This window comes from Motacilla alba, chromosome 12, assembly GCF_015832195.1.
Source record: "Motacilla alba alba isolate MOTALB_02 chromosome 12, Motacilla_alba_V1.0_pri, whole genome shotgun sequence".
NCBI lineage: Eukaryota > Metazoa > Chordata > Aves > Passeriformes > Motacillidae > Motacilla > Motacilla alba.
This window is the reverse complement of record NC_052027.1, coordinates 4,124,149-4,151,673: the sequence shown is the minus strand read 5'-3', so window position 1 is coordinate 4,151,673 and position 27,525 is coordinate 4,124,149. Positions and strand designations below refer to the sequence as shown.

At 42.1% G+C, this 27,525-nt stretch overlaps 1 protein-coding gene across 21 annotated transcripts in view; it reads right to left on the bottom strand.

The window, feature by feature from the left end:
• FOXP1 (forkhead box P1) overlaps positions 1-27,525 on the bottom strand; it is a 378,552-nt gene that overhangs the window by 152,840 nt on the left and 198,187 nt on the right. For 16 of the 21 annotated variants that reach the window (XM_038149488.1, XM_038149492.1, XM_038149504.1 and 13 more), the window contains one exon: positions 9,413-9,594. In XM_038149488.1, coding sequence (XP_038005416.1) covers positions 9,413-9,583 — 171 coding nt within the window. In that variant the 5' untranslated portion in view covers positions 9,584-9,594. Of the gene's footprint in view, positions 1-9,412; positions 9,595-17,902; positions 17,927-18,229; positions 19,556-19,596; positions 22,884-27,525 lie in introns of those variants that run through there. The other 5 variants (XM_038149490.1, XM_038149491.1, XM_038149496.1 and 2 more) reach the window with 5 other exon arrangements.

The following is a 27,525-nucleotide window of genomic DNA, read 5'->3' as shown; positions in this document are numbered from 1 at the left end:
TGCTTTTTGTTGTTTATTGACTTGGAGGGTTTTTCTTTTGGATCTGTAATACAGCATTACAGCCATGGGAAGACAAGGAAGGAGACTGTTTTCCCTGAACAAAACAACTGCTTTTGCTACCCAAATACCATGTCTGGAATGAAGAAACCAGCACAGCTCTTGAGAGAGAAGAACAGGCACTAAAATGAACCACTGGTGATGTTTAGCTGTACCAAACCCTCTCTGTGACCTTACAGAAAGCGCTTTACCTACAGCTACAAGTGAATGACCCAGCCAGCTGATCCAGGGGAGAGACTTTGGGGGTTCTACCAGACACAGAGCACCCCTGTCCCAAACACAGAGCTCCCACACCTGCACACTCAGCACACTGCATGCTTTCAACTTCAGCTTTCCAACAAAATCCAGAGCAATTGCTTTCCACACACACCTGTCCATCCTGCTCCGAGCCTGAAGAAGAGAGATGACATAGGAGAGCAGGTATGCAATGCAACACAACAAAGTCAAGATAAACTGCAGCCACTCTCCCCAAAACCAGAGCTATTCCTAGGTGAGCTCATCTGCAGATCAAGTTTCTCATTTAAGCAGAGGCCAGAAGAATTCTCCCGGAGACTGCTGAGACTGGACTGGGAGGATCTGAGTGCTCCAAATGCTTTCTTATCCATGAGAAAAACTATGTTCCATCTTGTTTCTAATTTTTGCTGCAAGATGCTGGGCCCCACTACTTCTAACAAGTTCCATTTTCCTTCCCTGTGCCTGTCTGACCTTTCTCCTTCAGTGAATCACTTAATTATGTGGAAACAGAAATACAAAACGGTGATGGTTTAAGAACACAAATGCTCCAGCTTCATCCGTGAGAGAGCAGCCAAATCCTCCCAAAGTTGTGGGTCTGCTGCTTATTCAGGATGCCAGAAGGTACTAGGGAAGATCCACCCTCTGCCCACACAGTCCTTGGGAACAGCTAGGGACCTTACTCTATTTCTGCACGTATCTCACTGATTACTGGAAAAAGGAGGAAAAAAGCAAGAATGTCAGACAGTCAGTGGTCTTACAACATTTCACTGGTGTTGCAGTTCTTTCCTGGCAGATGTTTTTCAGTATCGGTGATAATAACAAGGAAAATTTAAGGAAAACTTGATTTGAGCACGCCAACAGCAACCACATTCTTTTAGCTTGTGATCACTCTAGCTCAAATAGACAAGATTTTTTTCCCCCCTCCCTTCCTGCACTTAATTTCCAGGTAGAGTTTGTTAAAGCCTGAAATCCCACCTGAACTTTGGAAAGTCTTAAAAAAAAAAAAGAAGAAAAAAGAAGAAAAAAGACCCATATACAAATATTTGGCTAAGTGACCCATAGCAAATTGCGTAATGCCAGTTAAAAGTTGTGTTTTCTAAGTATCAGCCCCAGAGGTTTTATCTGAAATAAAATCCTGATTACTTCAGATTCTGGAGGCAAACTGTGACCTTGCTCTGCATCTCCAAATTTGAAACATTTGTGTTGTGCCCCTTGATAACGATGCCTCTTGCTAGAAAGGAACTAAATCCTTTCCAAAACTTGTTTATTCTATTTCATAAGGTAAGAAGGCCCCAAATGTGCATATAAAAATTAGTTCAGCCTTGAAGCTTGATCAAAAGAGGTCACCTAAACCTGGAACTGCAGTGCTCTACCAAGCAAAAATGACCCATCTCCAGGCATGCAGCTGCATGCCCAGCGATGTTTCTGTCTGTAACCATCTCAGTCCTCAATCCTGTGGTCATTAAATGAGAACCAGTATCAGGTCAGCACACAGAACACAAGGAATTATATCCATTTCTTGCATCCTTCTCTTTGGTTTGCCTGGGAACACGCTCTGAGAGCTGGGGGCAAAGGGGAGAACTGCACTGATGAGTTTTACAACACATTGTCAGAGAGATTAAATAGCCCAACTCTCCTCAACCTTCACTTTATCAGCCCTACTTTCAGTAGCTTGGAAAAAAAAAAAAAAAGGAAAAAAAAAAACCAAACCAAAACAAAAAGCAAACAAAAACCCATAAAAGAAAAAGAAGAAATATGATTCAAAATAAATTGAAAAGCCCAACTTGTAATAAACCTGGCACTTGCCCCAGGCTTCAGGGATGTCTGAGACTATACACTCCACAGACACAAACTGTAGCTTTTATAGGGGAAAAAGAGATATATTTGCACTATTTAAAACAGGTTGCAAATATAGTTTATGTTTTGAAAATGTAGGGAGCACGGCTAACAAAATACAGAATGCAGCAACAAAACAAGCAACACTATCCTACAAAACTGTCATTATATAATGTCACTGTTTACACTAAGCCTCCAGAAGATACCTTCTGTTATTTTTTTTTAATTAATGGGGTGCTATGCAGTTAAATAAACTCATGAAGAGCATTCACAACTTCTGCATTTTTACTTCATATCCCAATCTTTATTTACAGCATCACTGTTATAAATTACAACAGTACTGTTAACATTCTTCTCACTTGCTGGGATACCCAGTGGAGCTCCCCTAACATAATGCAGGAAACCATGGCATTTTTTTCTGTTCCTATTTAAATGTTTTTAAGTCAGAAAAAACTCCACTGAAATCAGGGGCTACGCTTCTGAAAACAGCTGCAATTCCGCTGCTGCTCCTCAGGCACTGCCAAACAATCTCCCTACATGCAGCGTGTCTCCAAATAAAGTTAAATTAGTTCTAAAATATCAGCAATCCATGCAACTTCTTATTAGTGTGAAATTACTTAAGCCTTAATTCAGCAAGGTACTTAAGCACATTCCTAATTTTACAGGCATGAGACGTACCAGTGACCTTAATCAGACTAGTCATGCACTTACATTTAGGCACATGCTTAAGCATCTTGCAACGTTAAAAGCCACGATGAGGAGCAGTTCCATGTGAATTAAAGGCTGCTTTACGCCTTCACAGGCACACTACCATTTTAAGTTTTATATATATATATATATATATATATATTTGCTACAAATAAGTGGTTGCACCACTTATAAAACAACCCTTAAAGTATGAAGATCACTGGAGGAGGAACAGTCTTTAATAATCTGAATAACATCAATCACTTGAAACAGACTTTTAATTCATATCTGATGCTTGCTGGAAGCCTTTTGCAGTGTATACACGTGCTGGCTAACAGCTTTAAAGCATTCCTTTGCAGACTTTCCCTAAACAGCACTCCTGACTGTGGAACTTTACTGCTTATGAGTAAGCATAAGCAAATATAAGGGGAGAGTGCACACCTACGAAAACAGCTGGGAACAAACACACCACTGCTGAATTTTCACAGAGATGCAAGGCTAAAAATCAACCCAGCAAACACATTTCAGAAGCTCCATCCCTTCAAAGAGCCCACAGAAACCTAAACGATTACTGCCTGATCCTAATTTACCAGGTGAAGTAAAAGCAGCTATTGTAAAACAATAAATAAATACAGAAATAGACATGGGCAGCCTACAGAGGACTTCTGGATTTGGATGTGCACATAACCCAGGTGATTACATGTCTAATGACCCAGCTTCTGCATGTCCATGCTTGTACCTGCACACACAACAGCAGAGCTCTAGGTGCCAATGTCAAGGTGCTCTGAGGACTCTGGTTGATGCAGTTATTTATCAAAGACCTCAAAAGCAAAATAAAACAAAACCAAGACAAAGAGAAAACAATCTCAGCAAGTGCAACTAAGTAGTAGTTTCCCCTTACCCTTCAACAGTTAGAGAAAATTTAGGGCTTGTTGGTGTCAATAAGTAGTTGTAACAAAGACATTAGCAATAGTGAGGATAGAGAATGCTGCATGAATGTTCTCAGCATGGTTCATTGACAACTGATCTAGAAATTGAATTATTAAGGAAAAAAATCATTGATTCTAAAACCCAGGCAAGGTAGCCAGCCTATGTTAAAACTTATTTAATTTTTCCAATGCTGCTTCATTCCTAAGCTCTCAGAGCCACAGCTTTTCCATTGAAAAGCAAAAGACATTTTACGCACAATTTTCCCTCTACTAGAAAGAGGAATATTGTGCCCTTCAGTGAACATAAAATTGATATTATCGTCTCTTAGTTTATATCTCACTACTTAACCTTCAGATTAAAAGTTATTAGATTTGAATGACTAAAAAGACATCATGTCACCTTCCGTTCAATGCTGGGAGATGGCAGAACTTGGGGGGAAAGTCTGAATGATAAAAACCACAAAGTTACTGGGAGCATAAAGTTGTTTTTCACCATCTCTGATGAAACAGCAGAAGCTCTACAAATGCAGTCATCTTTTCACCATGTTGTAATCCTCAATTATGAGGGTACTACAATACAAAATCAGACACAATCCAATAGCCTGCATGGAGTTTAATCTATACTTTCAAATGGCTCCTTCAATAGCAACAGCAGTTTAATAATTAGGCTTTATGTCTCTTTGGACAAAATGACTCAACACGGACGCTCCCTTAAAGTCTAACAAACAATTTTGGTCTAACCCAGTTATGTCAATATGAAACAAAGACTTTATCTTGGATCTAATTTAGCAGTTTTGCTCTACAGAGATAAGTCCACATCATGATCAATGGGACTGTAAAACTCCTGATGTGGTCTGTAACCTCTCCTCACGGGTTTGCAAAATAACATGAAACTCACCAATTCAAAAAAAAAAAAAAAAAAAGGCATTTCTTTCATTTACACTGCGATATATTCAGATTTCTTTTAGTCAAATTTTCTTTTTGATCTGCCCAATTAAAACAGCCTCTCAACAATACACCAAATCCCCCCTTTCTTGTACATTTTCCTTGTCTTTGAACATCAACAAAACATGAAGAACCCACATATTCCCTCTGGAGTTCGATTCCCTCAATCTAACACTTCACATCTCAACATTTCATGAAACAACCTCTGCCAAAGGGCCCAACTGTGGCATCTTCACACGGATAGCACAAACAGCCCAAGTGCAGGTATTGACTTGGGCACAGAGCAGAATCTAGTCCAAATTTCTTTTGTCTATCGAGCCTTCTTTAATATATTAACAAAATTGCATTTTTCACTTGTAGATATTTACTGGAAGAAAAGCACAAACCAGGATATAACAGGAAAACCCTTTTCTTTCCTTACTTGGTGGACACATGGCAAAACTAGTATTTATCTAAATTCTTCAGAAAGATTAAACTGACACTTCATAATTACAGTATAGTACAGCTCAAAGACGAAGTGAAGAAAAGAAACTTCCCCACAATTCTTTACATAAACCTCCTCCTTCTTTCCCCACATACCAGTTGCGTTTGTATTTCTATTCCAGTTTGTCATAAACACGGCCACCTTGTAACCCTTTTTATCAAGCAATCTATGCACTACCTAAAAGTACACTACACTCCATCAGACAAGCTATAGGTTTACATTATCCAAACATTCCGATTCTGCCTGCTCAGCGCAGCTTGTCAATAAATGCAAGCAATTGCAAAACAGCAGTGTGTGTTTTTTTCCTTAAGAGAACACTGATAGGAGCCTGCCAGTTCTGCAGAATAAACCCTTTGCAATCTCTGCAGCTAATCTGTCAACAAATTACTATTAAAGTCATACCTCCTCAAAGTTCAAAAGCTTTCTGGATTAGACAAAGATACTGAGTTTTATACTCGTGGGGCAGTACTTGAAGTTACAGTATCAAAGTGGATCCGGCTATTGATGTGGAGAGGTTTGTATTTCTGCCACCATGCAACACAGCACTTGGTGTCTTACTGCTATGCATCAGGATTCAACTTTGTAATAATTCTCTTTGTTCAATTCATAGTCTTGTTTCGCTGCTAATAACGTGAAGAACACTTTAATGAATAGTCCTGAGGATAAAAATAAAATGCAATAAATAATATTTATTTTATAAACTTAAAAAAAAAAAAAAAGAAAGAACTGTCTAGGACTGAGGCATCAAACCTTCTATTTGAGTAGATGTCAGAAACCACTGAAGCAACTACAGCTGTGATCATGAACATTAAAAGGCAGTTTGTCCCTATGAGTCTTTATTTATTATTGCTTGGTAGGAAGGAGTCACCCCATCATTACATCCCTTCTGCCCAAGCTTCCCTCGCCCAGCCTGACCTTCAGCTTGTGGGTCACTCTAACACCATTCTGCACCTACCAGATGTTCTTCATGATGCCTCAGAGCCAACAGGTGTTGCCAGACTCTGCCTGGTACTCTGTTCCCAGGTTTTCTGTTCTGTCACTTGGTGCTGCCTCCGTGGAAACTCTGGGACAAAGCTCCTGAGCCCCACTACCTGACCCCACACCAAACCCCTGCTTCATCTCTTTAGGAAGTACAATGATCCAGGTAACCTTCGTGCCTGCCCCAGACTTTATAAGCAGGTCACCAAACCCCTGCCCGTTCCGCCACATCCTGACAATCATTGCCTTGGGATGCTGACCTCTGGCTCCTGTGGAATCAGCAGCAGTGGGAAGGCCACTTCTCTCACTCCCAGCAGGTGCCAAAATACTGCGAGAAAAAGTTCTCTTTCCCTTATACTTTGGTTCTGAGGGTGACTTCTATATGCATTTCTACTTTTACCCAACTCTTCCACAGACATACTGTCCCTGAAGAGTCACTTGTATTGCTTTGCCTTTCTTACTTCACCAATATAAACATCAGTTGGAGTTACTTGGCTTTATTATAAATAGCAGAACTCATCCCCACATTTGCTACTCCCAGCTTAACAGTACATTTTATGAGATTACTAATGCTAAAATAATCGAGCATCACATCACTCTCTGTCTCCTTGCATGGCAGAATCACCCTAACATGACATGGGAAGCATAAAACTTGTCCTACAAGTCCTCCGTGTACTCACAGCCATAGTGATCACACCATACACTTCTCCTGCAAACACAAGAACATCTGTGGTGCTCCATATTTTTCCATGGTAAAATATTTACAAGTCTGTAAACCCATTAAAACTTCCTTAAAAAACCCTCAAGTATTCCTGTTTCCCTCTCTCATACTAACAAAGCTATTAGTCCGAATAAATTCATAAATGTCACCAAAAATGTGACCCTAAATTCAGCAGAGATGCTTGCAAAAGCCATTTTACATGCAGGTTTTACTGTTCTGCCACGCTCATCATGGGAACACACAACTAACCACAGCAGCAAAGCTCAAACTACCCACCACTGATTTTTTTTATGTTTTTTTTTCAGACAAAACAAGTGCCAGGTGGCAAAATGAAAAGATTTGAATGAAATGCTCTTAAGAAATAGCTGTTTAATTCAGAACTCATTCATTTGTATTGAAGGAGTGTTTTGTAGAACGCATTCTGTTAAGTGACCTGAGAGCATATGTTGTATACGGAGAAACATCTAAACATTATGCTCCATGTTGTATGTGTATCTGTAAATGCTTGCATTAGCTGTCTGAAAACAACGGGGTTTTCTTCTTTTCAGCATTTAAAAATGTTTTCCAAACACCAAGGTTGATATTTTTATGCTAGCTCTGATTACCCTCTTATTGTTATCAGGATTGGGTTTGTTGGTCGTTTTTTTATTTAATAACTGTTTTAAACTTTGCAATCAACTTGCTTTATAAAAGATAAACTCCATGGAGAAGTTAGTCATCACAACCAATTAACAGCAGAATTCAAACACAGAACATAAAGGTCTTTGAAGAACTTGGAGAAAAGCAAGATCCCCAACCACATTCTCTGTACTGGCAGAGGATAAATAAACTCCAAGCTAAAATCAGAGCTGTGTGAAAGCAATCCTGAGCCTGGCAATTCCATCCCCAGACCTGAGCACTCGGGTCTGTGCCGGGCACTGTTTGGGGAGGGCTGGAGGACTGGGAATGAATGGGTGCCACTCCTTAATTGACCGAATGGGCGGCTAAAAGACACCAGCCATTACATGCGAGGGGACAACATTATCTGAGGCATATCCTGAGCCTTGGGATGGCTGTGGAGAAGCCCTGGAACAGGGTTAGTTCGTGGTGAAAGAGCAGAGGTCTGAGCCATTCTGGTCCACGGTGTGCACATGTCTGCATGATCCCCCCTCCCTGTTTCTCTCTGCACAAAGCCTCACTGGAAAATTCCATAGTGCTCCTATGGAAAACACAGTGTAATTAACTCATTTTGATACTAAGCCTTTTTTAAGATGAGACCTTTGTGTTGAACATATTTTACTCCTCTTCTACTGTCCTATATTAATCAAAGCTGTAACCCCTGTTGTCTTTGCACTACGAATCAGAATGTGCCCCTGGCAAAGAATGAGGGAAAAGTCAACAGGAATTAAGTTTCAGTGCAACTGTTTACTCAACTGTGGCCTGCAGTTATTGAAATTTTATCCATGGTTTTGTGTGACTACTGCAGTAATGAATTCAGCATGGCTGTGATTTTCTCACTGATGGTATTCTCACTTCAAGTAAAAACCTGTAGGACGAAATGATTGAAACAACCAAAGTCTGTGCATTTAGTATCATCCATTTTCCTGACTTGTTTAATTATGGCAGCTTTCTGTCTTAGGTTGGCAAACGGGGTGCACTGCTCCTCCTCAAGCCTTCACTTTGCTTTGTTTTTGAGCACAGGTTTTTTCTTCTCCACAACAACCTGCTAAAAAGATCACTGTACACTTAGGGGAGTCTTAACCAGCTGCCAATCGCTTACTTAAAAGGTTTTAAGAATCCTTATTGCATTAGAGAAAGTGAGGGTTAGGCGTGAGTGTATTCACCATGGCTCTGCTGCAGCCTTTGTTCCCAAACACATTAATGATACATGCCCAGCACTTTGGTGTAAAATTTCCTCAGAGGGCCTCAGAATTTTATCAGGGAAAAGAAAAAGCCAAACCATATTATGCGGATAATTTACACTGGTGAATTTGGTCACTTCCCAGAAAATACACTAATTAAAATACCTAGGCAAAACACACAATTTGGTTCTGATTCTTCTGAGTTGAGGAACACTGACATGGATGTATTTATTTATTTATTCTGACGTTTTGTGCAGCAGATACCTCTGCAGCCTTCCTCACTAATAGAAAACATTCTGTTGATAGAGGTTGCTAGGTTATATTAAAATTTGTTGCAAAAACAAAACTTAACGTTAGCGAATTTTCCACCCTGTGACATATTTTGGAAACCAGTTATTTGTACACAGCAGTTCACCCAATTGCTGCCACCAGACTCAACACATTCAGGCAACGGAAACAAGCCCTGATCTTTGGGTGTTTCCAGGGAATGATAACAAAAAGGAGCCCCGGAAGAGAAGTCCAAGGTTTCCCTTTACACTTACGACTGACTGCAATCCCCTACGGGCAAAAACGCACAGAATGTCACAGGCGAGTCCTAAAAGCATCCTCTGCCTGGCAAGTACAAAGGGCTTGGGAGTGGGGGGGTTAAATGCTTCACGCTTTTCCTGTAGGTAGGAAACTTTAATGCATCTTACAGTACCTGCTGTTGCTGGAGATGTGCTAAATCTGCAGCCCCAATTTCAACGGAAGGTGTCTCGCCGTTTGATCTCACTTCCCGCAGGCTGCACTCTAGTAAATGGTTGCCACCGCTCGCTCCATTCTGAATGGCTGAACCGTTACTTTTTGTCTCAGTCCCAGATTCTTGCATCATGACTCAAAAACCTGAAATAATTTAGGGGAGGGGAGGGGGGGGGAAAAAAAAAAGCAGCTGTTAAAACAGTTGCTGTATATAAGGAGACATGCCCTGTTTTAAATCCTGCCAAAACTGTAAACATATGTCATTTTCCTTCATAGATTTATCTTTCATTAATGGTTCATGCTACTAGTTTATGTTTATTTATCCGTTGGTACAGCTATAATTTTAGTAAGTTAGCTCTCTTCTAAATATAGTATTATTTGCTCAACATCTTTTTTCCCTTAGAGAAAAAAAAATATTTTTGAACGAACACACAGAATCCATAATTAAATTTCTCTAGTTACATCTGGATGCTTTCCTTTGAATCGGATGAGTCATTCTTGGCAACATACGATGGACAATATCAAAAATGTGATATATGCTGTGTAGGGGCATGGAGGTGAAGCAGAGCATTCACTATTTTGGTTTTCGCTTATACCATGATAGTGCCAAATTAGCACCTTTTATTACTCTGAAGCAATGTAGACTTAATCTGGGATGTGCTGAACCATCATCACTTTTCATTTCAGGAGAACTGCTACAAATGCTCACAGAATTACTCTTGTTGGCCAAGTTTTTGGCCATGGATTTGGATGCTCTCATGGCATTACAGCGAGGAGCCTCCTGTGTTATTTGGCTAAGCATCATCTCAGCAGCCACAGCTCCCTCCAGCCAGCCATCTCTACTGACTCTTGGTGTCAGCCTGTCCCTGGGTGCTTCACACTCTGTGCCTACCAACAGTGTCAGTGGGTCACAAGCCTTCAATGAGGATGAGGATGAGGACGAGTACCCACCTCCTCACCCCAGAACCCCTGGGATTTACACAGCCTCAGGAGCAAACATCTCAAGTGCTCAAGATTCCCCACACAAAGCACATATGCTGATTTTCAGCTGCAAAGCACTAACTCGGAGATATTATAATGACTTGTTTTACAAGTATTTCTACCTGCAAAGCCCCAGCTTCCACGATTTAAATACCATTAGCCTGTCTGGCTTCCACCAGCCCATCCCTCCTCTCCCCCTCACCCAGAGGAGATGGGGTATGGAAAGCCAAACTGAGTGTCCCAAGCACGCTGCCAGCTCCACACTAACCACATGGACATGGGAGCCAAATGCCCCTGTGCTGAGTACTTCGCCTCAGAAGGAAGATGTTTTATCTTCAAGGAAGAACCCGTTTGAATTCAGTAAATCAAGCACATGGATGGTAGCAGGACAGATTCAAACGTTCTGATTACATTTAAATAAATTTCAGCTGGTCTATGGAAACTTCTTTCAATCTGTTTTGTTAAATCTTCAAATTATGCCAGGGTACAAAAGGGCTTGAAGACTCATTATAAAGCTTCTGTCAACTCCTCTGTAAAAGCTCCAGAGATCTAAACAAACCTACAGCTTTTCCAACACCACTAGGAAATGCTTTTGGATCTTAACATGATCCTGCTCTGATACACACCAAGTATGGTGTGTTTTTCATTTTCAGCACTGTAAGGAAAGCCCATAAGCATGATAAGGTCTAAATAAGTGTTTACATCTAACAAGCAAGGCTGGATTACACACCAGGCAGTGACTTCATGGCACAGGTTGCTTTGGAAGAAGACACAGGAGTGAGAATCCACAGACAACTCCCAAATCACTCAGAGATATGAGTGCAATTTTTATATGCTATACTGCTAAAAAAAAAGATTCACCTCTTTTACCCCATGACAAATCAAAAAAGAAAGAACTGATGTAATTTTCTTCTGCTTCCACTCAAATTTGGAGTCTGGTCTCAACTGGAGAAAATGGAGCACTACATTGATTTACCTCAGCAGCAGATGAAGACAACAATGACCACCAGGAATACTAGGTTAGAGGGTTAAACTCATGCCTATGACTGTTTTGGAGTATGACAGTAATGGTGGGTGGCATGTCCCCACCTCATTGACTAAAGCTGATGAAGGAAGGACACACTCAAGGATTGGTGGAAGGTGCCTCCAGAAGCCACTGTGGTGGAAAGCAACACTAAAACCCATGTGCGAGAACATTAAAGAAACACATCTCTTTTTCCAGCACTTCTAATGCAACAAATGGGAAGTGAGAACCTGGATAAATAAGCAGTAGGGTCAGAGGAAGCACCAAACAAAGCTCTGACAGCAGCAAGAAGAATGTGCACCACTGTGGAGCAGATCCATCACTGCCTGATCACGATTTGTTGGCTTGCCCTTCTGAGCGAAATATCTCCGGGACACAGAAAATAATTCACAACCAAACTGGTCAAGAAATTATTTATTGTCTCTAGGACTGCAAAATGGTCCAGGATAGAAAAAACAGTAGAAATTGCAACCATTTTTCTGACCTATAGGACTAAGAAAAAGATGGATTATTTATTGTATTTGGTTAGAAAAAGATCATAGTTCTTGAGAACCTTTTCCATGACAAATTTCAGGCTCTGTTTTACCTTTTGAAGAACCCCAGCCAGTTACCAGCTCAGCTGCACAGGGGCTACGGCCCTTCCACTGGTTGAGACCACCCTACAGATCCCAGCAGAACTGGCAGCAGCTACCAAAGAAACTAGGCTGGAAAGAGAGTTTGCTAAGGGACCATGTTAAAATTTTTTAAAAATTATTTTAAAAGCAGAAGTGAACATCTTTAAGCATTTCTTTTTAAAACCACCAATTTACAAGCAGTCAACTTCTATACACCTAAAACTAGATGCCTATACAAAACAAAAGCACTTTGTTAAAATACCTCCGATAGAAAACTGGTATTTCAAGGGGAAAAAAAAGATAAAACTGTTTATTTCATCACTGAAGTCAAATGTGAGTTGACATGAATAATCACAGTTTGGTTTGATCATTAAGTGTCATGTCATGAAAAATCAACCTGCGAAAGCTTTCTGCAAGAATGATTATTATTTGTCTTTTTGAGCACACCTAAATGAGCTCAGGTGATCGTACACTGAGGATGGCTGAGATAATTGTCTCTTCCCAGCACAGAGGAGATGAACTTACAGGAGCCTATTACTGAAGTTTGTCATTCAAAATTGTGAAAGAAAAATGCAAAGCAAGGTTGACTTTATGCAACATAATTAGGTTCTGTGGGAACTGAACTGAAACTCCAGGTGAAGTATCACAAACCGTGATTCTGGTCTGAATACAACCAACACGGTGCTGGAGAAGCTGTTATGCATAATGATTTATTATAAGAAATAATAATACCCCACAACTACTTCCACGACAGGCAGGAAACCTGGTTCTGACTTAAGAAATTTAATGGCAGAAGAGCCCACGTCATCTCGTGTGTTCTACAAAGCAGAATGATTCTCTTGTCAATTCTGCAAAGAAAAAATGCATTTTTAGCACTTAAAATATGTGGGTTATTACCAGTGTAAGTATTTTTCTTTTTTCTAGATATAGAAAATTCTATGGTATTTTATGTTGTGAGGGATACAGAATGACTCTGAATTACTAAAGGTGACATAAGATGTTTTCCCCCTCTGAAGGGACCAAAGGTAGGCTGCAGTACCAACAACAGCTTGTGAAACTTTATCCAGAAATCAAGGAGCATATAATAAAAGAATTGTTCTGACTTAATGTAGGTCGGTTTAAAAATTTCAGGAGAGTGATCAGTTTCTTCAGATTCCCATTTTAATCCGCACAGAACTTTTTGTAGCTTTGATGCACAGTCAAACACAAAGTCAAAGCCCTATAGCTGGGCCCATCTCTTTGGTGAATATGTTATGTTCAAGGTAATGGAGTAAAATTTCAGTGAAGCGAAATCTAAAGAAGGCACTCTGTCAACAGGAGGACAACAGCTAATAATCTTCCAGATTACTTGGAGAAAAGCAGGGGACAGCCAATTTCTTAAGGATGTGGTCAAATTTGAGAAAACACAGGTCAGATGTGAACTTTGCCTGAATCAAAATAATCTGATAACTCCAGTGTCGGTATTTTGAGGTAAAGAAAAAAAAAGAGCCTAAAGGAATCCTAATTCTGAAAAAGTTCTTTGCTAATGCATTAAAAATGCGTCCATTAAGTCCATAACAGCGCCAAGACCAGATGCTGCTGATACACATCTCAGCTCCACTGGCCTATTAAGATGAGCAAGGTTAAGCATGGAGATTAGTAGGCAGGAGGTGGGCGCTGAAGTGTGCCACTGCTGCAATTCTGCTACCAGTATAGTTTCTGAAGACTAAGCAGCATTGTTTAATGTCAGCATGAGGGAGGATTTACTGACTGAAGCACCTGTCAGAATAAGGACCCACTCCAAGTCTGAAAAACTAAGGGACTGATATTCAGATGTCTCTAGATGCTTCACCATACACGGAGGCATCTGGTGAGGCATTTTTAAGATTCCTCAATAACTACCAATCTGTATCTTTAAGTATATCAACACCTTTAAAAAAACATCCCTGGGGTCTTCTGGCCTTAAAATCCCTGTTTAAATAATCTTCCAGACTTAACATGGACTACAGATTCACAACGTAGCCTGTGTGTTTCAAAGTTTCTTCAAGGTCCATGATTAAATTTCAGATGTAAGTACTTGGAGGTGTTTACAAATACATATATGCACATAAAGATCATTAGGCATTTCTATCCCCTGGGATCAGTGCTAGAGCAAAAATGTTGTCATAATACAACCCTTCTTTGCCACATTTGTGAAAGATTTTAAGCTAACAAAAAGTTCAGTCTTTATTCCAGGGCAGTTAATTAAGGTTGACCAAGTCAGGCAGAAGTAAATTAACTTGGCTGATCAATTATTTATATGAAGCAGAATAAATGCCCTTAAAGAACTTGGCACAGCCATGAAAGGACATGTAAATTAAACACAACACAAATTTATAAAATGTATTTTTACTTTTACAGGCAGAAGAGTCAATGCTAAAATCAGTTTTAAGTGAGTGATCAAATCACACGGTCTAGCCCAAAATTCTCAAGCACGCATTCTATCCATACGTGCATGGTTTATAAATAAAAGTTCTACCTATTTGTCACAAACAGCTTCCCAAAACAGGCTCTGGGATAATTTTAGAGCATTTATCCATGTAATTATTAAAAGCAAAACAAAAAGCCCCAAACACTGTTTGGAAGAATTCCGCAACAACGAAACGCCGCAAAGACAGGATTTTACCTCTTGAAAATGAAACGCGCTCCAGAGAGAGACCAGCAAGGGAACACAGAGAGCAGGAGCAAAGCTGCTGCCTCCCCACAGCACAAGGACAAACACCCTGCTGCACCAGCCTGGAATTGCCGTGATCCAAAACGAGGACCCCGACAGCTTTCCCAGGAGACCCCTGCCCCACTCACAGGTGGTCTCTTTTAGTCCTGGTATCTTTGGAGCAAGTGCCCTGCCAGGGAAAGCACCTCAGGTTCCACATCCCACCACCAGTAGTGAATTTTTCCAGGAACGTGTTTTGATGTCCCCCAGCTGATGCCAAAACACCCATCTCCTTCGGCTGGCACCCTGTGCCTAGGCTGGCGAGGCAGCCAGCAGCACCATCCCGCCATCCATGAGTTCAGTAAAAGAAAAAGGACTCACTACTGGAAATTAAAAGCCTTGTGTAAGGTAAGGCTTGATGTGCCGTGGGGGAAGGCGTACAGATGTTCAGCTGCTCATTTACTAAATTACACCATGTCACAATTAACTGTGAATCAGCCAGCTTCACATGAGCAGCTCAAGGGCTGCCACCATGCTAAGTGCAGAAATAACGTCGGGGAGGGAAGTCCAAACTAGCCAGGTGGACCAGATGACTTCTCTGTGCCTGTGTTTGTGGTTAGCACGACTATTAGAGAGAGCTATCCCAACATATGGCATGATTTAACTAAATCAGATCATGCTGAACTCACCAGCCTTTCTCAACTTACAAACCCCTCCGCTCTCGTCATTGCAGATGGGTGAACACCCGTCATGCTTTTAGAGTTTTCAGTAGCCGTCATTTATCCTGCTGACAGGGTGTATTTTAGGTATAATTATGTACTAACTAACTATAGATCAACTGTCAGTACATTAGGGTACTTTTTGGATAAAACTTCATGCTTACCCCTTCGAAGGCCACTCGCCTACACACTACTGGTGGCTGCTGAATTGTGCAGGAGTAGGAGAAAGGAGAAGGGGATTCAAAGTGCAATTAAGGATCATCTTTAGGAATCAACCAAAATAGCAGCAAACAGAGCAAATCAGGCTTCGCTGTCCTAAAAAGCAATGCTGAGTCACGTCTGACAGCGGGGTTTGGAGGAGGAGAGGCAAACCTGGAGCAAGGCAAGGGAAGGAACGTGCACGGGATGTGTGGAAAGAGGAAACAAAGAGACAGCGACGAGGTGAAATCCTTTGATATTTCCTCAGCTTAAAGAGGTAATTCAATGCATTAAAATGGATCCTTGAAATTTCAAAGGATGAAACTCGCACAACAAAGATTGTCGAGAGTGCTATTTTCTAGGATTAGAACAAAAACGTATTGGGATTTGCTATATGATCTTACATTGCCGAGCAAGACCGTACACTTGCTGTTATGCAAGCACCATCTTCCAATAGAGAATTTTCATAATTATAACAGAAAGGCGTAAATTTTCTAATGCATGGCAGTTCAAAAAGTAATCAAGAGAATGAGCCTGAGGGCTATTTTAATGTATGCAAAGCTAGTGACCCACAGTAAATGGGAGGTAGGCTTCAATGAATGCAAAGTAATGCACACATACTAAAGACCTGGTCTGATGAGGGACGGCTAAAATTAACACCCAATTAATTTCCGAATTGACAAACAAATGAAAGCCATAAATCTACTTTCTCATTAATTTTCTTGTGGTATAATTTAAAGCAGTAATATGAGGGCAAAAACTGAGCATTATCCATCATAAATATCAAAAAAGATAGCACTGTAACACCATAAATTATGCATATTACCTGTTGTTAAAAATGATTAATGTATTATCAACTTTATCGTGCACTGTATATGTCTAGACATATCTAAAATCTGAAATTTCATTTAGTGCTTAGGAAATAAAGGGTCCAGAAGAAATGGGATTACCCTCAGCACATCCTTGCTTATGCCTCCTGATGCTCTCACTTCGGCTGGACTCGTCCCAGGCCTTGGGCCAGTGGAACTTGAGCACATGGCAAAGGTGATGTGCTGGCCTCCCCGGGAAGGCAAACAGATCACACTGCTCCTGGAGCATCCCTGTGGGCCACGACCCTGGCACCTGGAGGCTGCTCCCCCTCCCTGCCCTGCTGAAGCTGGGGTAGAGCTACTTGGTGATGCAGAGCCATAGAAAGGAGACAGCAGTAAAAGCAAGGAGCACGAAAATGTGAAGCTGTATCTAAATTCAGTGAATGAAAAGCCCGTGCTTTCAAAAGTGGTGGAGTACAACACCTTGGCCAACAGGAGAACACAGGTTGCCCAAAGGAGGTTGACCCTGTGGGCCACGATGGTCACCAGCCTGGCTTTTTACCACCTATTATGCATTTATGTCCTCTTTCCACCCTCAAATCATCTCACTGGCAGCTCCTGTCTAGAAGACAGCCACAATTTTTAATTTATTTAACTATATGCAATGGCACAACCTCTTTCACTGTTGGGTGCGTGGCTCACATTGCCTGGGTCCCTTCTTTCCAGCAACAGTGTGTTATCATCAGGGCCACAGCAACCTGAAATCATTTGGAGGCAGCTCAGTGAAAGGCTGACTGATGCTCTGCAGGAGCTGAAATTTAAGACTGCTGTGGTGAGGAGAAGGGAAGGGGAATCAGGAGCCTAATCCCATTTGTGCCACACTGGCTTATTGTGAAATCATGGCCAAAAAACTTGAGTTGTCAGAGAACCAGTCAGTGCAGTTAGCCCTCAGGAAGTCTCTTCTGCTGAGGGTGTTGCTGACCACAATCAGTAAGAACAGAGACCAAGCTAATCCAAGAAGAGTTAGTTGAAACAGACACTAAAAAGTCTGCCATGTGCTTTATTCAAAAGAGCTGCAGCTGGTCCCCATGAAAAACCAGGGCACTAAAACATATCAAGCTGTGAAGACAACAGGTCTCACTCCCTTCCATGAGGTAAAACCCAAAGCATTAGACAGACAATGAACAATCCAACTTCCCTCAAATTACATTTTTGCATTCTCCCTTCATTTTAGACATGCACACAGAAGTTACTCCCAGTCTCACCTTGGATAAATACACCCCTTTTGCAAAGCCAGCTCTATCTCAATCTATGCCTCTCAGCTTGACAGCTATTAAATCCATATTCAGCATGAAGCTCATGCCATAGATGCATAAAAGCTCTAGAGTTGGGCCACTTCCAAGTGACTGGCAAATATGATGTAATCATTTACATACCATCATCGGCAGAGTGAGGTTCCTTCCTCTCTCTTGGGGAGAGCTGTCTTTCAGCTGTGAGCTTGACAGAAATCATCCTTACCATCACCATGATCACAGTTTATTTGGAAGGAAAGGAATGGCGAGTGGCCAAAAAAAAACCCCAAGACAAACCAGAAGCCATAGTTCACTGTACCATGCGAATCCATGACTGCTACCACATGGACACGAGCACCATGGCACCAGAGGAGTGACTCCTCTGGAAGAAAGGTCACCAGTGCAGCACGGTGAGGTGCAGAGTCCCCTCGGTGCTGGCCCCGTGGTCGGTGTCCCTGGGGAGTTACCCACCTGCTCATCCCAGCCCAGGCATCACAGCAGTGTGGGCTCCCTGCTGCTCCGCGCAGAACAGGAACAGAAACTGCAGAGCTGTTCTCACAGCCAGGACTTATTTGTTTGCATGCACACTGCTCTGAGCTTGCATCACAAACTCTTGCAGTCTGCCTCACAGAAAAACAGGTGACTGTTCAACCAAATAAAAGACCAAAGTTGCATTTAGTAAATACAGTCAGTTTGTGCCAGACAGCAGCAGCACTGCTCCAACAAGATAACATGAAACCTTGTACCAAGTGCTGGCTTTAGATGAATTAGACTCCCACCCTCCATGCACATCTCCATTAAAGCATAGCTAAACTCTCTAGCAGCCTCCAGAAGTCAAAAAACCACCTCAAAGCCAGGTGCAACTCTTAACAATTCCACACAATGCCGTTTTCACTTCGTTCAAGGTAGCAAAGGTTTGATTCATGGCAGTAACACGAGTCAATTAATGACCAGCTTGTCCACTTACACACTTCAGGTACCTCCAGCTCTGACACTGCTCCAGCAGCCCAAACGAGCAGTATGTTTGGATCACTGATGCAAACTGGGGAATACAGGGGATCACATTTTTATGTATATTTTTTTGCTTTCTTTTCCAAGGGATGAAGAGGACAATTATTTCATATTATGCTTTCTATGAATGTGTATCCAAGATATCTTAATAAATGAATTCGCATATAAAGGAACAGAAAACCCCTTCTCATTTTAACAAATGAATTCAGATATACAGGAATAGGCAACACATTCACACAAAAAGAGTTAACATTTCTTTCTCAAGGTCACTCAAACAGGGTTTACTCCCTTTGTGTGAAAAGCCCTAGCCATTTACTGTTAGTGCTAGCAGGTCCTGCCTGGCATTTGAAATCCAAGCCCCACTCAGAAACAATAACAAACAGTAATTTTGAAAAACAAAGATGGTGTGAGCAAGTTTTTCTTGCTCATTTTCAAAACAACCCAAAAGCAACAACTATCAGGATGGCTCTCTCTAATTAGGACTCCCAGAAACCAAAGAACAAACAGGCAGCACAGAGAAATTAGCAGATGTAAACGCAGTTTTCCAGTTATAAAAAGAAGAAAAGCAGCTCCGTCATCTCACTCGCAGGAGGAGGAGCAACAAAGCGCATTTTTAAATTTGGTATTTTCTCTCCATTCAAACGGCTCTGCTTCTAAAACAGATTTTCCTCAGATCTCCTCAGAAGTAAAGCTGAAAGCTTTGCCTTTTCCAACCTCATCGAGGGCACATGCATCAATTAAAATCCGACATGAGAGAAGAGAGAAACCGAAAAGCCCCCGACCAAACGCTGACATAGAACACAAGGCCGTACTTTTGGGGTGATTACCTGGTTCATAGCCCTATACCTTTATCCTAGACCTTCTACCTCCTTGTTTGCTCCATGCAGGATTTTCTAGCCATCAGCCGTCTACCGCTGTGCTAGTCGTCTTGCAGGAGTGCTCTCTCCCTTCTGAAAAAAGCAAACAACTGGATAGATATCATTACACTAAGGAAATCTCTTGGAAAAACCAAACAACTTGCTAATCTTTCTAGCCCCTTCACCCAAGTTAAAGATAAGCAAAGCAAACCAAAGTGAGTTTCAGCCACATTCCAGGGACAAGCTCCCCTTTTTCTCCTTTATCAAAATCCCAGCATTTAAAGGTTTTTTTCCAGACCTTGCAGGATAAACTGCTGCTCACACCCGCAAACAAAGCAATATTTGTTTAATAACTGATTGCTGCCATGGGTACAGTAAACAAGGGGCCCAGCATTTGTGTTTATGAACAAACACATCATCTTGCAAGAGCAATTTAACATTAACCAGGTGGAATAATCAACAGATTTCATAGGTGACACTCGGGGCAGGACTAATGTAAACAGAGTAGGGAGGAGAAAGGGGCCACTCTTAGGGAATCAAGGTTGAGGCAAATGCATTACAGAGTAAACAGCTGGGAAGAACTCAAGACAAACAAATAGTCATTCTTCTGACATTTCGAGAAGCAGAAAGGTTGTACGTTACATGCATCAGCTGCTGACCACCATGAAATCAAACCAGTTGGGGACCAGGCCTTCTTGTTTACACAGTGCCATGTTTGCTTATAAACAACAATTTGCTGTTACCAACCTCGCATTACTCATTGCATAAACGAGCAGATCAAGTGAAATCCTGTTAACTCTTCTGTGGATTGAGGGTTTTTTCCTCCCCTTCAACAACAACAAACAAAAAAGCCTTTGCAGTCTTGCTGTGCAACCTCAAGACAACAGGCAGCAGGGGAAAATAGAGAGCTGTGCATCTGTTCTGATAAAGGGGAAAGAAAGGAGTTGAAAACACTTGAAAGTGTTTCACAAAACAAGATTTACCGGCCAAACCACTGATGTGAAAGATCCATTTGCATTAGAGAAAAAAAAAAACAAAAACAACTGAAAACCCAGAAAAACAACAACTGCAAAAGGTGGGGTACAAAATTTTCATTTCACTCCCAGAACAAGCAAGCAAAACAACAGCTTTCGACACAGCCCAACCAGCCCAGCATGATCATGGACACGAGTCACTTACACACACACCCATGCCTATGCCAGGGCCCTGCAGCAGCAATGAAGCCATGGTTCAGCCCTCTTCCCCCTCCTTTCTCTTTCCCATCCTGAGTCCCCTTGCCTCTGCCTCCCATCATCGTTCTCTGATCTTTGTAGATCTCCTCAGCTGCTCTTTTTTAACCCAGAAGCCCCTTGGATGTCTTTTAGCAACCAAAACCGCAACGGCCCCCAACTGCTCCCCACCCAACATTTCTCTTGGCCCCAAGGCTTTGTGACTTTAGTCCTCAAGGTGCTCAGGACACCCAAATCCCCTGAGTCTACCACCGTCCAGAAAGCCTTTTCTTCCCCATCTCTCATCCCTGTAACACTCATGAAATTTCCTATGGCAGCGTTCCTCCAGGGAGGCTTCCCTAAGTTGTCTATCCTGAACACGAATTTCGGGAAAGATCTGAAGTACAGGGAGAGAAGATGGATGGTCCTAATGGTAGAGGTTAATCCAGGGCTCCGGGTTACATTCCTGCCCTGACACAATCCCTGCATGGGACCTCCATGGGTCTCTTCATCCCTCTCCTATGTAAAAGAAGCCCTTTAGGGTGTTGCACCAGTCAGGTGGGTTTAGTGGATGTAGCTGTGGGCTATACCACAGGTCCTTTTTCCTCCCAGCTGCACCAGTGTCCCTCCCTGGTTCACCCCTACCTTCTGATGAGCACCAGCATCACCACCAAGCACTGAGGAAAATCATCCCAGTCTCAAATCTATGAAGCATCCAAGGTCACAGCTGGCCCTGGCACTAATCTCCCCTCCCTTGCCATTTCATGTGCAAACAGCATGATGGCCAGAAGCCTCCCTCCTCATCATTTTTTTACAAGTTTTAGAATATTTGTTACTTTTTTTCACAGCACAATCCTGGACATCCACAGCTGGCCAAGAACCTTCGTTTTCTTTCTCAGAAAATGTTTAGCCTTTTGTTGTAGTAAAAAAAGAAAAAAAAGAAAAAAGAAGGTTCAAAACCATGAAATCAGTACAACCTACTAATAAGACAGGTATTTAAATAAAACCCAAATGCAGTATTGTTCAGGCAACTGCCTATTTTTTAATACATCAGGTTGACAGCATAATAGCAGACAGGATGAAAGGTGCAACTCGAGGACGGGGTTGGCGTCCGCACACCAGGAAAACAGAAGTGCTGCCCCATTTCCTGTGCTGCAGCAGAGTATTTCTGATGTCTGGGGCTGCCGGGGACTTAACTCTGAATTAATGATTACACACAATACCCTCCTTTCTCCCCTCCCTGCAGGACAGCGAGGGCCAGCCTCACCGAAAGACTGTGGGCAGGCAGGCACGGGTCACGGGGGATTTAGATATTTCACAGCAGCTTCAAAAATTTAGACACTGCAACCTGAAGGCTTCTGAAAACATCAAGCTTCACATAAAAGTCCTGATATTTCCCTACTTGAGACAACTGCTCTCACCTCAGCCGCGCTGCCTGCTCCACGCTCCTTTTCCAGCACGTAAAATCACAGTTTATTCAGTACAAAGTAACTACACTATGATAAAAACTATAAGCATATCATTCAAATGCTTTATTGGTCAAATAGATGGATGCTTTTATTAGTCCAACCTTTTTTGTAATGGAGTGCCACTGATGACCCAGTGTTAGCCTCATTCCCTGCTATTAATCACACTTCTAAGAGCTCATTTTGCTTTAAAATCTTAAGAAATTGCTATAATTTAAAGACATGGTGCCTACATAATGGGAAATGCTTCACAGATTGTATCATTCCATATAACACAGAATTTTTATGGCAACGCTGACCACGATACCAAGGTATTACAAAACTTGAATATAATATTTTTTATATAGAAAATCTAAATGTAAACTTCCTTTTGCATTTGTGGTTTGCCACATCCATAATGTTTTAATCACAGCCTTTTGGGAGTTGCAGTTTTCAACTGCATGTGGCTTACATAGATTAACACTACAAAAACACTCCCTGAACAAATATAAACAGAACAAAACAAAATTAAATGAAAATTAAATAAAATACAAGGATGGACCATGAGAGAAAGACTGTTCAAGCTAAACTTTTACAATTTTCACACAAGGCATTTTATCCTTTTGTTGACTATATTATCTCCTTCTTTTTTTGCACAGGGAAAACAGATGATGTTTACTGTGAAAAACTTTTATGACAAAGTGGAAGCATCTTATGAATTTACCTACATAGAGAATTAAATTAATATAATGATGGTCCTAACCCGTATTATTAAAATGTACTTTGCAAAATGTTTTGACAATGTTGACTGCTGCAGGAGGGAAAACACATTTAAGACAATTTCAGCCAAATGCAGAAGCAGAAGCCTTTCATTTTTCAAATGCAAAGTAAAAAGCATCTTTAAACATCTTCTCATGAAAGAAAATGCAGTGCAATTATGTTATATGGCACACACAAAAGCATGTTCTTTTCCTCAGTTCTCTAACAAGATATTAGTACCTCCTGGCCTTAGGAATATTATGTGTAAATCACATCATATTCATAGTGTTTGAATTAATTATAATAGGAGCTGGAGAGAAATGTTAACTTTCCAGGTTGTTGCTAAGGATTAGCCCTTGTTTACAATTCTGTATTTATAGAAGAAGAAAAATTTGTCAAATGAAGGGCAAAGAGGAAAGCAAGAACACAAATTTAGCTTTGATTTCAAAACAAATCAGATCTTGCAACCATTCCCTGAGAAGAAAACCACAGTTTTTAATGTGAAGATGCAAATGAGTCTCAGAATATAAAAATGTTTTATAATTCTGTGCATTCAACACTACTAGATGTTATTTAAAGAATTTATGTTAACATTTCTCATCCTCGCACAGCAAGTCCAAGATGCTGCAAACAGCATCTATTTAAAATGGATCGTGTTGCTGTGGGGCACAGGGTAGCTCAGGAGGCTGATGCAGAAGAGAGCAGGGAATTTGGCCCCCTGGTACCAGACTGGGATTCATGGACTACTCCAAAGGGGTTAACAAGGCAGTGGGCAGGAGGAACAAGCAGAAGACTGGCTACGTGGAGATGTGCAGATCCATCCCGAGGCAAAGTCATGACTCTCAAAAGCACTGCAAAGGACACGATGGTCTTCCCAAATGCAGTGAATCTGTGAGGTGAACAAACACCTTGGGAGGAAAGGCACTCAGGAACCCAAGAAAGGTCCCTCATGTTAAACATGGTATTTCTGGTGAGCCCTGCAAAGCTGGACAGCTGAAGGCTCAAAGTCTGTGGGATGGGGTCCCAGTGAGCAGAGAGCCAAAGCCCTGCAGGGACTTGCAGGTCTCAGGCACCTTGGCAGAACTGGCCAGGGAAGTTTGTACTGCTCCCTATTCTGAGGATAAAGAAAGCACTTCGGCCTCCAGCACTTTCATTTCTTTGCACAAACAAAGGCACACCCACTACAATTAAATTGCAAAACTCTTTTCATTAGGACTCCTTGTTTTCACACACTTCAAGCCTTCCGAGACCTGCAGTCCCTCTCATGCTCCCGTCACTGTGTGCCTTGTGTGTGGAAAACTAAGCAAGAGCTCTTTAGCGGTTTTAGTCTATGGAGAAACAAACGGAAAAATGCTTTTTTCCCCTTAAAAAAGCTCTGTAACCACCAACTTCTGAGCAGGGTGACTTGCAAAAACACTGGGCATCCACAACGGAGAGCATCTAACCCCCCACAAGAATCAGGCCCATAACACAATATAAAAAAATGCACTTAGCTAAGCTTTTGTGGAAACACAGATGGACTCTTTGCCTAGCCCCGTCCAAGGGCTGTGGTTCTCAGATTACAGCAAGGACAGCACAATGCACCAGGAAAACCAAATGTGTCTGTGCACACTGGTGTGTAAGCTAACACACAAACACACACACATGTTATCCAAGCACCTAGCACACCAGTTCACATCAGCCAGAACTGAGTAAGCAGGACAGAAGAGGTGCCTTCATCCCCATTTTTTTCTTGATGTTTTCTTTCCCAGGAATAGCTCCAGTCTCGGTCCAGAGCAAGGATTCCACCCATCACATTTCTGTGCAGGAGATGTGTACATGCAGCACATGTTCCTCAACAGCCGCACACATGGATCCCAAGCACCCAAAAATATAGTTGGTCCTCTCCACACTGGCCCAATAGAGAAGCGGGAAAAGAAGCATGATTTTTTTTTCACCTCAAAATTTCATCCTGTGCCTGAGAAAACTCCCTAAAAAAGCTCTGTCAAAGCCAATTTGTTTCTAACTCCCCCAAAAAAGCACATATGCCTACTTTTCAGTCAGGATGCAGGAAACCAAGTTCTTAATCCCTCTTCTGCATTCACCCATGGCTAAAGAGCAATGCTCACCTCCAATCCACCACCAGCTATGGCTGGGAGAGGGAGAGGCAACAGCAGAGAGGATCTGCAGGACACCACATGAGCCTCTCCAGCCTCCCTTGGTCAATAACAGTGAACAATCCTGAGCATTCCTGTGGCTGTCCATACCTTTTTCATGCACGATGCCAATGCAACAGAAAGCCTCCCAACAGACAGCACTGATGCCCCATGACCTCTCCAGAACCAGCTGTTCAGCCCTGGGCTGGGGGGGTCCTTCACAAGCTCTGCCAAGTTCAGCAGAGGTTGCTCCATGCTCCAGGAAATGGCCTTTCTGGTGCTGAACCCCTGGCAACATGTGGAGGCCATTTGCAACCAGAAATGAGTGTTTAATGTTCAAAATCTGCACTGAAGACAGTGTCTGAACATCTCCAGCCGCATGCAGGTGCATGGTCCCACAGATGTGCTGGCTCCTGAACACTGTAGAGCTAAGGCATGTGGCTTCCTCCTCCAAGGGCTTGTGAAAGAGAAGGATACACTCTATTTACAGCCTATTCCAGACAAGACTATTCAATGTCAGGATGTACCATAGGAGGGTAATTTGCACCCTAAACTGGATTGTACGATACCGCAGTCACAGACCGTATGATCTCTTCCTTTGGATTAAAACTGTTTGCACAAGTCAAAGCAGAACAAGGAGAGTAACAAAACATACAATGTATTTTGTTCCCCACTGCAGCCACATATTTCAACTGCCTCAGCTGAATTCTTAGAGTAAACACAGCTTTAAAAGAAAATAACTTGAATAAAGAGCTTCTGGAAAGTTCTGACTGATTATGCATGCAAGAATTCTGCTACTGCTTCCTCCCATCATCTGAAAAATAAACCAAACACCCAACTTCCACAACTATCTACAAAAGTGCTATTTTTCTGAAACATGTTACAATACTATCTGAGGTCTGCAAGTTATAATGAATGCATCTTGTTTTGCAAAATACACAGAGGAGCTCAATTAAATGAACAACTGTAAAGGAAACAGAGCTGATAAAGGAATTAATGCTCTGTGTGCCAGATCATAACATAACATCTAGGATAACAAAGCCATGTCAAACATGCAACCACTGAAGACTTTAAAAAATGAAATAACAAAGTTAAACCCCAAAATATTTCAGCACACAAAATCAGGATGTGCAAAAGCTATTTTCAATAATTGGGAGAGGAGCATGGGCAGCAACAAACAGATCCCTTACAGCCGTTACTTCAAGACTTACTAAATACATAAAAGGACGGATTGTTTTGTAAACGACCACCTGCTCCGCTGGCGATCCACTCCTTTCTCATTGCCCAACCTGCGTTTTTCCAAAGACCACGCTAACCCAATTTCCCATACGCCAAGGCATGGCTGGAATTACTTCTCAAGTCTGAGTCTGCAGCTCGGTCTCCTTTTTCTCCTTCCCTTCCCTGCTTGCCTGTGCCGCTCGGGCTGCCCACACGCTGGAAGGGAGCCGCCAGCCCCGGTGCCTGCTCCGGCTGTCGGCACACACGACACCGGTGGGAGCACAGATTAGAGCTCAGCCGGAAGGGAGACAGTCAGGGTTCTGCAAAACCTCGCACGTCGGCTTTTCTCCTTTCGCAGTTGGCGTGTGAACTTGTAACTCGGAAATTGCAAGTTCCCACCAATTTTTTTGGCAACTCGAACGTAATTTTTAGGAAAACATAGTATGCGGCTTCTGGCACGCGGAACTGCGCGCGAAGACTTTTCAGACAAAATATGCAAAGGTGATGGTCTCACAAGACTTTAAGGGCTTGCTGGATGGAACACGGTTTGGAAGACAAGAGTACAAAATTCCGACTCCCACAAGCAGTAATAGGAATCTGTGTTCAAGCAGCTCCACAGACACTTACTCACAAAACAGGCATAATATCTGCATATGGAACAGCCTCAGCAATGTGATGTACCCACGGTTCTGCACCATACAGCAAACTGGGCACCTAGAGACACCTAAAACAGTCCTTCTCCTACACTTTTGACTTAAAAGGCAAGATTACAGGCACTTTCTGGCAGCCTTGAACATCAGGATACTCGGGGGAGAGGAGGGAGGAAAATACTTTAAATTACAGAGATGCTAATCTCCCACTATTGATGCGTCCAGCTATTCGTCAAGTTTCTTCAGCAAAACATCTGGCTTTAGCCACGAGCCCTGTGAGCAGCATAAGAAGTCCTTGTTGGGGCTGAAGCCTCTTCGTGTCAACACAACAAACACCACTAAATCCCCCACACCTCTGGCCATGGACTGCATGAGGGCTGCACACACCTATTTGTATGACCTAGCCACCGGCAAAGGCTACTCCCATCCCTTCCTCCTCTTAACACACATGGATTCAGCAGAGGATTTATTTCTTCCCTTCTTT